The sequence below is a fragment of the Capsella rubella genome, unplaced genomic scaffold (genome assembly GCF_000375325.1).
Source record: "Capsella rubella cultivar Monte Gargano unplaced genomic scaffold, Caprub1_0 scaffold_6, whole genome shotgun sequence".
NCBI lineage: Eukaryota > Viridiplantae > Streptophyta > Magnoliopsida > Brassicales > Brassicaceae > Capsella > Capsella rubella.
This window is the reverse complement of record NW_006238918.1, coordinates 1278621-1289297: the sequence shown is the minus strand read 5'-3', so window position 1 is coordinate 1289297 and position 10677 is coordinate 1278621. Positions and strand designations below refer to the sequence as shown.

The 10677-nt window shown below is 37.2% G+C and overlaps 2 protein-coding genes across 5 annotated transcripts; both read left to right on the top strand.

The window, feature by feature from the left end:
• Nucleotides 1–3067, top strand: LOC17882455. 2 transcript variants are annotated; one of them, XM_006286420.2, is made up of 2 exons: nucleotides 1–181; nucleotides 730–3067. In XM_006286420.2, the coding sequence occupies exon 2, from the start codon at nucleotides 741–743 to the stop codon at nucleotides 2538–2540; it is 1800 nt and encodes a 599-aa protein (XP_006286482.1). In that variant the 5' UTR covers nucleotides 1–181; nucleotides 730–740; the 3' UTR covers nucleotides 2541–3067. The 2 variants fall into 2 exon arrangements, with proteins under 2 accessions (XP_006286482.1, XP_006286481.1); XM_006286419.2 differs by lacking the exon at nucleotides 1–181 and adding an exon at nucleotides 199–509.
• Nucleotides 3068–4477: 1410 nt separating this feature from the next.
• On the top strand, nucleotides 4478–10617 carry LOC17883414 (phosphatidylinositol-3-phosphatase myotubularin-2). 3 transcript variants are annotated; one of them, XM_006286383.2, is made up of 19 exons: nucleotides 4479–4749; nucleotides 4953–5021; nucleotides 5251–5325; nucleotides 5487–5558; nucleotides 5715–5784; nucleotides 6044–6093; nucleotides 6180–6469; nucleotides 6661–6734; nucleotides 6830–6893; nucleotides 7013–7078; nucleotides 7317–7416; nucleotides 7501–7614; nucleotides 7977–8146; nucleotides 8335–8419; nucleotides 8684–8902; nucleotides 9014–9073; nucleotides 9164–9228; nucleotides 9343–9622; nucleotides 9763–10617. In XM_006286383.2, exons 1-19 carry the CDS (start codon nucleotides 4642–4644, stop codon nucleotides 10225–10227), a joined length of 2496 nt encoding a protein of 831 aa, XP_006286445.1. In that variant the 5' UTR covers nucleotides 4479–4641; the 3' UTR covers nucleotides 10228–10617. The 3 variants fall into 3 exon arrangements, with proteins under 3 accessions (XP_023636388.1, XP_006286445.1, XP_023636389.1); XM_023780620.1 differs by having other exon boundaries at nucleotides 4478–4749; nucleotides 7317–7614; XM_023780621.1 differs by lacking the exons at nucleotides 4479–4749; nucleotides 4953–5021; nucleotides 5251–5325; nucleotides 5715–5784 and having other exon boundaries at nucleotides 7317–7614.
• Nucleotides 10618–10677: the final 60 nt, after the last annotated feature.

Genomic DNA, 10677 nt, shown 5'->3' with positions numbered 1-10677 from the left:
CATCTCTCTCTCTCTCTCTCTCTCTCTCTCTCACACCATGTGGGATGTGGCTATAGCAGTCTTCACTGCATCTTCCTCCCCACTTTCTTCTCTCTCTTCCTGTACTTCCCTCCTCCCTTAATTTTTTTTTTTCTTTTTTTCCAGATTTTTCCCTGATTCACATCTTTTCTTCGAATGATCGGTAAGATTCTCTTCTATCTCCCCCTCCCCCTCCCTCCACTGTATCATTCTTACGCGCTTCCTTGCTTTTGGGTTTTTTTTACTGTTCGTGTGTCGGTTTATTCTTCTCGATTTGCCGACAACTCCTAATTTCCAAATCATGGGTCTTTAGTGAATTCGATGTTTGAAAGCTTTTAAGCTGCGAGACCGTTTTGGCGTGTTGTATGATGTATACTTGTTATAACCCGATTTGGGGGTTGGTAGATATTGGGCGATTCTGTTCTCTGCAACTTGAGTTCTGTAGCTAGATTTCCCCCAATTTCAACCATACCCAATTTCTTCTTGTTTGTGTAAGACTTACTTCTTGCTGTTTTCTTGATTTTCTCTTTTTATTTTTCATCCATTGTTAACTTAGGTTTGCTTCTAATTTGATTTCAGTTCGAAATTTCGATAATATTAATGTGAAATTTTGATTGATTTGCGTACTTTCTCAGTGTTTTGTTTCCAGATGTTAATTTAGTTAGTGTAGGAGACGCTGTTGATTGTGCTGGTTTCTTTGTTGGAAAGCAGGTTGAGAGAAGATGGTTTCAGAGACTTGGTTTCGTAATCTGTGGAGGTTCCCTAAGAAACATGATGGTCATAAAGATAAGGCGGTGCTCGAGGTATTAGCGTTTGAGGTTGCGAGTTTGCTGTCCAAACTTGTTCATTTGTGGCAGTCACTAAGTGATAAGAATGTTGCAAGGCTTAGGGACGAGATTACTCATTCCACTGGTATCAAAAAGTTGGTTTCAGAAGACGATGATTTCATCGTCAGGTTAATACGCGATGAAATGATCGAAAACATCGAGAATGTAGCGAAAGCTGTTGCTAGGCTTGCTAGGAAATGCAATGATCCCAAGTTGAAGATCTTTGAGAATTGTTTTAGTGAGATGATGAAGACTGGAGCTGACCCTTATGGGTGGCAGTTTGGGTGGAAGAAAATGGATAAAAAAGCAAAGAAAATGGAACGTTTCATCGCATCAAATGCAAGTCTCTACCAGGAAACCGAGATTCTGGCGGACCTTGAACAGACTTTCAAGAGAATGAGAAGCAATGAATCTGCAACTGACAGTCTTGTGGAGTATCAAAAGAAAGTTACATGGAAAAAACATGAAGTAAAGAATCTGCGGGATGTGTCTCTTTGGAACCGTACTTTTGACTATACCGTCCTTCTCTTGGTTAGATCAGTTTTCACAATCCTTAGCAGGATTAAACATGTTTTTGGCATTAGTTACAGAATGGAGGCAAGTGATGTTAGCTCTGCAGATTCTGATTTCATTGGTCGTACTCAATCGGTTTCTACAATTTTAACTCCTATTTCTCATAAATCTGAGACTAGCGGCCTTCCTAGATTTGCTTCTGGCCCCCTTGGAAGATTTACGGGTCCAGCATCAGGTTCAGCTGCTACAAGGTCCACGAAGATGAGTGACTTTCTTTCGGGTTCTCTCAGCGGCGAATCCCCTAAGTCAGGTCCTCTTGTTGCAGAAAAACACAAACGTTTCAAGTTTTACTCAGGTCCGCTCGGTAAGATCACCTCCAAATCAGGACCACTAATCGGAATGGGGAAAAATAACAAAAAGATGGGGCAGACCCCAGAAAGGCCTTCAATTTCCTCAGTGAAAAAGCAGTCGAAACCTAACCGGTTAACTCAGGTTGGCCCATTTAAAGGATGCATGGTATCTCACGATGGGATTACTCCTCTTAGCACTAGGACCAAGAATGGAGCTAGGAATAGTAGTGCTGAGCATCACAATCTTGAAGGAAATTCTAACTCTGTCCACGTTGAAAACTTGACACTTCCTTCCCGACCGAAGTTGTCAGATGCTGCTCCTAATACCCTTGGTGCCGCTTGCTTAGCGTTACACTATGCTAATGTTATCATCGTGATAGAGAGATTTGTTGCATCTCCCCACTTAATAGGTGATGATGCAAGAGACGACCTTTACAACATGTTACCGGCAAGCGTGAGAACATCACTGAGAGAAAGGCTAAAGCCCTACTCGAAAAACTTGAGTTCTTCCACGGTTTATGATCCAGGACTAGCAAAAGAATGGACTGACGCAATGGCAGGTATCTTAGAATGGCTTGGTCCATTAGCTCACAACATGATAAAATGGCAATCTGAGCGGAGTTATGAGCACCAAAGTTTGGTTTCAAGGACGCACATAGTTCTTGCACAAACGCTTTTCTTTGCAAACCAGCAGAAGACGGAAGCCATCATTACTGAGCTACTTGTTGGCCTTAACTATGTCTGGAGATTTGGCAGAGAACTGAACGCCAAGGCTCTTCAGGAGTGTACCAGTAGTAAAACCCTTGAGAAATGCATGGACACAGATAACTAGTCAAGATCTTTAAGACGACAGACAAGTCTGCAATTTTACTACCTCTTTGACCTCAACAGACACTGGATCTAACCCACCGGTTAACCTAACCGTGGGCACACCCAGTATCCTCTGCAGCTTGGACGAAACCCGAGGGCGAAATGCTGTTACGTTGCTAGATGACCATGAGAGGTATTATGATCAGAGCTCGTCTTTATCTTTCCCCCTCGTTTCTATTCTGCTTCGTGGATTGCAAATTCTGACTTGTAGTAGGATGATGATGCGTTGTGTATATTGTTCTATGATTTTATTGTGGTGAGTTGCATACTGCATATATACGTATGTGCCAAGGTTTTTTTTGATTCTGTAATAGCTGTTGGTGATACAGAAGATTCCTTGTTTCCGGACCATTAAGTTCCAATTTGTCCAAGTTTTGTCTGTATCTCCTCCTCTCTTTTGGTCAAGTCAAGTGTATTCGTATGTATGTGGGTTTGTCAAAGTTTGGAATTAAAAAGTGCAATAGATTTATTAGTTTTTTTCTTTTTCAAGCTAGTGTACATGTTTAAGTTTAATGAATCCATAAGTATTTTAATGGTTTTTTGCAAAAAAAAAAAAAATTACTTTAATGTTTTTTTTTATGAAACCGCATTTGATCTAGCTGGCCAACAAAAGTATTTTAATTCTTGGTCCGAACTCCAATTCTCAAAATTTTCCATGCTAGCTTAATCGTTGTTTTCCTTTGGGAACACATGCTGATACGTTTATAGCATTAATGAACTTAATAGTATTTTTTAGATAAATATCTAGCATTAAAAAAACACTTATTATATTTAGTATGATAATAATGTTCTTTTTTTTTCTAAAGAAAGATCTAGCATTAAGAAACAAATGTTGGTATGATAATACTACTAGTATACAACTACTTCATATTATATAGAATATACTTACTAAGGCCTCGATTGGTAACCATTATTTAGGAAAAAAATGAGAAGGAATGTGACATTTCTCTTCATTCCTCAATTTTTTTACCATTTACAAGGAATCATTTTTCCACATCATTCCTCTACATTCCTCACAAAATGAGGAACAATAGAACAAAAATGTTCCTCCCCAAAATTGATGAGGAATAAATGGAACAAAAAAAAAACAAATATTAAAATTCGTTTTTTATTTTAAAATAAAAAAAAAAAATTTTATTAATAATATTTTAATCTCATAATATAATATTTTTCATATTTTTATCATATATTGACATTAAAAAATATTTTTGATATGAATTTCATGTTAAAAAATCTTACTATACATTATTTAAAATTTGTATGGATAGTAAAACATATTTAAGAGATGTTTATATCATAAATAACAAATAAAAAATTACTATAATCTATAATAGGTTAATATAAATTATTAATTTTTAACATTAAATATTTAAATTCATTCAAAAATATATTTTAAAATTAGTGTCAAATTCATTATATATAAATTATATCTAGTATTATTATTAAAAGTTGATTTATTTAATCAAATATATTATAAAAGATAGTGTTATTGTTTGGTTACCATTTATTATTTTGTTTTTCTCTGCATGTTTTCCTTTCATTCCTCAAAAGTTGTTTATTCCGTTCCGTATTGTTCTTTTTGTTCTTTTTCCTTTTGTTCCTCTAATGGTTACCAGTAGAAGCCTAAGTTGATTACTATTTACAACGCACTAGTTTTGGGATATTCTAATCATAAGTTTTATTTAATTAGATATTATTACATTTCAAGATTAAAAATTTCTAAATGTTGTTAATAATTAATTGAGGTCTATAAGAAATTTTTATTTAGCTACATTCAAGTCTTTCATTAAATGGACTATTATCAACATTCTCATTATTATATTTTGAATTATAAATATAGAAAAATAACAAAATCTTGAATAGGTAAGAAAAAATATTATTAAAGCCAAAAAAGAAAGGGGGGGTTCTGAAACGTAAACTTTGGCCGTACGGAAACTGCGTCGTATTTGGATGTCTCATTGTCTTTGTGGCGAAAAGGCAGCGTGCTAAATCCGTCGTTTGCCACCGTCGAGCGGCAGCTGAAGCCCAAAACAGAGTCACCGTCTTTTTCTCTCTCCTTTCAGATGACGGCGCTGAGACCTCTCCCCGGGCGATCACGATCGCTGCGATATTCGTCGGAGAAGATGGAAGGTACCGGAAGCTGGGACGTGCTTGAATGGACTAAACTCGATGTATTGCTCTAACTCCTCAATTCAATTTTTGCTTCTCTCTCGCGTTTTACTTAACCTAATTAAGCAAGCAACACGAGAACATCGATGTTCTCTGTTGTTGTTGTCGTCCATCTCTTTATTGAAAAGCTCATAATTTGGGGAAAAATCGATTGATGCCTGATGTGTTTTTTTTTTTATGTTCTATTTTGATTGGGTTGGTTCAGTCAGCTTCGTGGTCAAGCTCGTATTCGAACTTGGATTGCTTGCTGGAAGCTGAGAAGATTCTCTTCGAGGTATGTCATTAGATTTGGTCAAAATTGGCTCGAATTGAAAATTCTCTTTGTACCCTCACTTTTTTCTAAGCTTTATGCTCTGGATTTCAAAATTTAAAGGGATGCTTCACTCAGGTTTCTTGAAAATTAGCAAGAAACCAGTTTCTGCTTGTTCGAATCTGTTCCATCATAACTGTATTGTGGAGAAGCTTGTGTTTTGGTCTTTAATTGAAGTTGCCTTTGATTTCAGGCTTGTGGAGTTATTCTCATTAACACCAATGAGGCAGGGACCCTCTTGTTGTCAAATTTCCGTATTCTGTTTTTGGTATGACTTGTCTTTCCTATGTTTCTTCTTTTTGTCAACTCATTGTAATCTTTACGTGTGCATCACACGTAAATATTGCTGTTGATTTTCTGCATTCCTATCATTTTTTTCTGGAAGATGCTATAAAATTGAGGGACTATTCCTTGTTTCTCTTTGTGAAGAGTGAAGGAACCAGAAAGCTTGTTCCGCTTGGTACAATCCCTTTTACAGCTATCGAGAAGTTTAACAAACTGGTCAGTTATTACATCTACTCTATGTGATTAATTTTGTTGAAGTTAGGCTCTGGGGTTTGATGTTATGTGTATGTAATTTATGTCATGGGTATTATATGTAGGCTCTGGGGTTTGATGTTATGTGTATGTAATTTATGTCATGGGTATTATATGTAGGCGCTGAAAGTTCAATCAAATAAATATCACAACAACGAGAATGCACCAAATCGACTTTTACAGGTCACTGGTATGCTTCTGTGTTAACATTTGCTAAAATTTATTTTGAGTAATTCCTGTTTTCAGGTTCGTTCGCCATAGAACAAAATTCAGCTTGACGTTTAGCTCCTTTTCTTTTATTAACTTTGTTTTTTTTCTGAAAGCTATTACCTTGGCAGCAGACATCACCCCTGCAATAGTGTTGATTGAATGGATTTAATTTACTGCTTAATCTAATACCTTCTGTATCTTAGTTTGAATCTATTCCATATGAATTGTGCATTTTGTAGGAAAAGACATGAGGATAGTGGTCTATGGTTTTCGACCTGGAACCAAACAGGTGAAACTTTTGAAGAATTCCCAACTTACGCTACCTTATGCAATTCTCCTTGAAACCTATATGATTCCACTGGCATAATTTTGCAGAGACGCGCTGTAGTTGATGCACTATTAAGGTCTAATAAACCAGAGAGAGTATGGGATCTTTATGCTTTTACATGTGGGCCTTCCAAATTCAGTAACACAAACCCAAAGGAAAGATTGCTTAATGAATACTTTCGGCTTCTTGGAAAAAGTTCACAACGAGCATCAATGAATATGATTGAAGACGGTTCATTCACTCTGTCCAATGACCTTTGGCGGATAACTAACTTGAACTCGAATTATGAAATTTGTCAGAGTTATCCGTTTGCTTTGATGGTTCCAAAATCCATTAGGTAGGACATTGATTCCTTGTTTAGGAATGAAAAAAAGTTTAGTTTGGAATTGAGAAATTCTGTGCTCGTATTTGAAAACTGCAGAGAAAGATTCTCTTTAGTAACTTGGTATACAACTGTTTCTTTTTTGGTTTTAACTATCTTCTTGGGAAGTATTGACATAATAAAAATTACCTCATGTTTGTTGTCAGTGATGAAGATCTGATCCAGGCTTCTACTTTCCGAGCAAGATGTCGCTTACCTGTGATCTCGTGGTGTCATCCGGGTAGAAATGCAGTGGTGTTGGTACTTTTATTTGAACTTTGTTGGTATAGGTTCCACATTTACATGTTGCTTCTTCTTTTTTTTCCTCAATTGCAGGAAGTGGAGCTGTGATTGCTCGCTCATCACAACCTTTAGTTGGTTTGATGATGAACATGAGGAGGTATATAGAATTTTCAGTTTTATGACCAGACTTTGCATGATAATTTAGTTTATTTGGAATTTTAAAGTGCTTGAAGTGGTGTATACTGATGTTTTGATATATTTCACTCATTTCTACAGTAACTTTGATGAGAAACTAGTCGCTTCATTTTGCACTCAGTTAGCTGGCCATAAGGAAGAACGAAGGTGAGCTTCCGATTTTTTCTGTCATTTGGTTAAAAATCATAAATCACATATCGTATAAGTTGGAAATAACTACTCTTGTTGGCCCCATTGGACGTGGAATTATATTCTGGAATATTAAAAAAGGTCTGTTTGGATGAAATAGAAAAATACTCTGTTGTGTCATATCTGAAAAGTGGTTGAATGTTGATACTTAGTTATTAAAAAATTGCACGTACTATCATTTTTTTTTATGTCATAGGAAGCTTTATATAGTAGATGCAAGATCTAAGAAAAATGCATTAGCAAATGGAGCAAAGGGAGGAGGCTCAGAATCGTCTTCAAATTATTTGCAATCTGACGTCTGTACATGGCCTAAACTGGTTTGCAGCTCAATATTTTGTCTTCTGGAACTGCTTGTTTTTACTGACAATGTTTCTCTTCAGATTATTTTTTTGGGGATAGACAACATACATGCAATGAGAGATAGCTTTTCCCGCCTTAGGGATTATTTAGATATGCATGGTACAACATCGTCCGATGGGACGTCATCATTCTTGGTAAGTACTGAATTCCAGGGAATTTAGTATTTGTAGTTGGCAGAGAAGTTCAAAAGCAATTAAAGCTTCTTAACAAATCAACTGACACTCTCCAAGTTGTCTAGCAAACGATATCTAGGTGGTTTCAGCAACTAAATCAGTTATACTTCGTTGAGATAAGCTAAAGCATGTGGACATGATTTTACATTAGCTAAGCTATCAAATTAATGTTTGTAACCTTAGTTTCCTTCTCAAGTTCATGGAGAAAGTGTGAAGTTTTCCACAGATATCTTTTTATTGATACATCATGATCATGATTTACCCATATTTCTGTTTTCTTCTGTAGCTAATAGTGGATAATTTTATTTATGTGAAATCTGTAGAGGCATGGTGGCTGGACGTGGGGTGGAGGTAATCTCAGTAGTATGTCTGCTTCAGTATCTTTGCTTGGAGATAGTGGTTGGTTGAGTCACATCCAGAGCATCTTAGCTGGTGTAGCATGTATTGCTGCACGTGTTGCTATGGAGTCAGCATCCGTTCTAGTGCACTGCAGGTTAGCTATCTTGAGGCCACTTCGTCACTGAACTGTTTTACTTGGATACCCATTTATATACATGTAATAAAAAAAAGATGGATTTGTCTCAAGCAGACACTTGTATTTATCATCCGTTAAATCAGGTGGTAATTATTCTCAGATGATTTTTTTTTTGTTCAATCCTGAATTGCGATGTCACTGTGCAGTGATGGATGGGACAGAACAACGCAGCTGATTTCTCTTGCATGCTTATTACTTGATCCATACTACAGAACATTTTCTGGGTTCCAGGTATACCTTGTCTTATAGTTTGGGTTTTCTGGGCTTTTTGCTCATGTTGTGACCGAATCTATTTAATTCCTTATCAACTTCAAGTTTAGGTTTGTAACTTGCGAACTGATATTGTGGGTGGCTCTCATAGAATACTTTGTAGCGAATGCTACCATTTTAGATGTTCTTGCCAGCTGTTTTAACAGCATAAGCAGCCTTTTTAAGATTTTGTTTGATCTACCATTGTCTTATGTAGTCTTTTCTACTGTTCTGGCTTCACATCAGGCTCTTGTCGAAAAGGATTGGTTAGCATTTGGTCACCAATTTTCTGATCGGGTGGGAATGCCTAACGTGTCTGAATCTTGTAATTTTGAAGTACCAATTCAGTCTTCTTCTGCTCGAAGTTTCCCTTCATCTCCAGTACAGCAACTTTCAGGATCAGCAATTGCTCAATCTTCTAGCTCTTCATATGGGCTGAACAACTATTCTCCTATATTTTTGCAGGTTAGCAGCTATTGCCTACAATTATGATATTCTTTTTGATGTGAAAAAACTACTTACGATAGCTGAATGAAGCCTTAGATTATATCATATTCACGTTTACGACGTTTGCAGTGGCTTGATTGCGTTTCACAGCTAATGCGGATGTATCCTTCGGCTTTCGAGTTTTCTCCGGTATGTATAGACCTTTAACAGATGTTTGACAGTGTCATATTGAAAATTTTGTTTTAAAAGTACTCTCTTCCCTTCACTATTTTGTTTCAGACTTTCTTGGTAGATTTCATGGACTGCTTGCTTTCATGTCGTTTTGGGAACTTTTTTTGCAATAGGTAACCTCTCATTTAAAACTTCTTTGCTGTACTTTAGTTAGTTCCATAGTCGAGCAGGAAGTGACTGCGCGGCCATTCTAGTATATATATTGACCCGTTTTTGATAAATTTCAGTGAAAAAGAGAGGCAACAATGTGGGATTTCTGAGACCTGTGGATGTCTTTGGGCCTACTTGGCTGATTTGCGTTCCTCCAGTGGAACTTTTCATGTCCATTGTAACCCATTTTATGATCCTTCAATACATGATGCCCTATTACTACCTGCTGCAGCAGCTCTAGCCCCGACTCTCTGGCCCCAGTTCCATCTCCGGTGGGCCTGCCCTGTGGAACCGAACGCTGCAGAAATCGAGGACCAATTTAGAGCCATGACTGCTATGTATTCAGAAATGAAAAAGGTGACCCATCCTTCATAACAACTCTAGACTACTAAAGAATCCTTTCCTAATAGTTTATATTTGATTGTACATTCTATTATTGTCAATTAACTTGTTTCGTCTCGATTGTTTCTTTTGTCGGGTCGAAAAAATTGAAACAGGAGAAAGAAGAAGCTGAAAGGAAGGTAGATGAGTTATCTTCTGCAGTGGAGTCACTGAGAGAAGAGTTACTGACCGAGAGAGACATAAGCCATGCAGCTAGAGAATCAGCAAAGAGAGCTACAAAAGAGTGTGCCGTCATATCACGAGCTGTGCAGTCACTTGGCTGTAAAGTGAAATTCACAAAGAACGGAGATTGCACAGTTGAAGTAGAAGACGGGCCGCAGAAGTGTTCTCACTCAATTCTCCAAAATCCATCAGACACCACAGATGTCTCAGAATCTATCTCATCGGTGACTGAACAAAATGTTTGTGAAGCATTGTGTCCGTTGCGTACAAGAGAAGGAACGTGTCGAAGGCCTGATGCGGGTTGTGCTCAGATAGGGAGCCAATTTCTTGGTTTAAAAACAAACTTTGAAGCGTTTGAAAATCTCTCCATCCGCGAAGGCTATTTTGCAGCTGAATGAGAGTCCCAAGTTACACCAGCTTCACCGTAAATGTGTGTGTGTGTGTGTTTTTTGACAGAGTAAAGGCATAGCAACAGCAATGAGGAACAGAAACATCAATAAAACCCGCCTAAAAAGAAAGGCGGGTTAGAAAACCTGCCAAACCAAGAGAATGTGGGTGGGCGTCGGGAACTAACTTCTTCTTGTATAGCAATGCGATCATGTTGCAGCAGGTTGGTGTTATCGACCTCAGGCATCATTGAGAACGTTAGATATTATTGTGATTTTGTTTTTGTTGGTCCCGTTGATAAAAAGACTGAACGTTATGTACAATTTCTCAACGAAGTTGTTGTAACTAAAACTGATAAATAGGATTACTGAGACAAGCAATAGTCATCATTATATATATAACCCAAGACTGTAGTAAAACTAGAAAAAGAAAGAAAAAACAAGATAGACAGTAGTAGTATA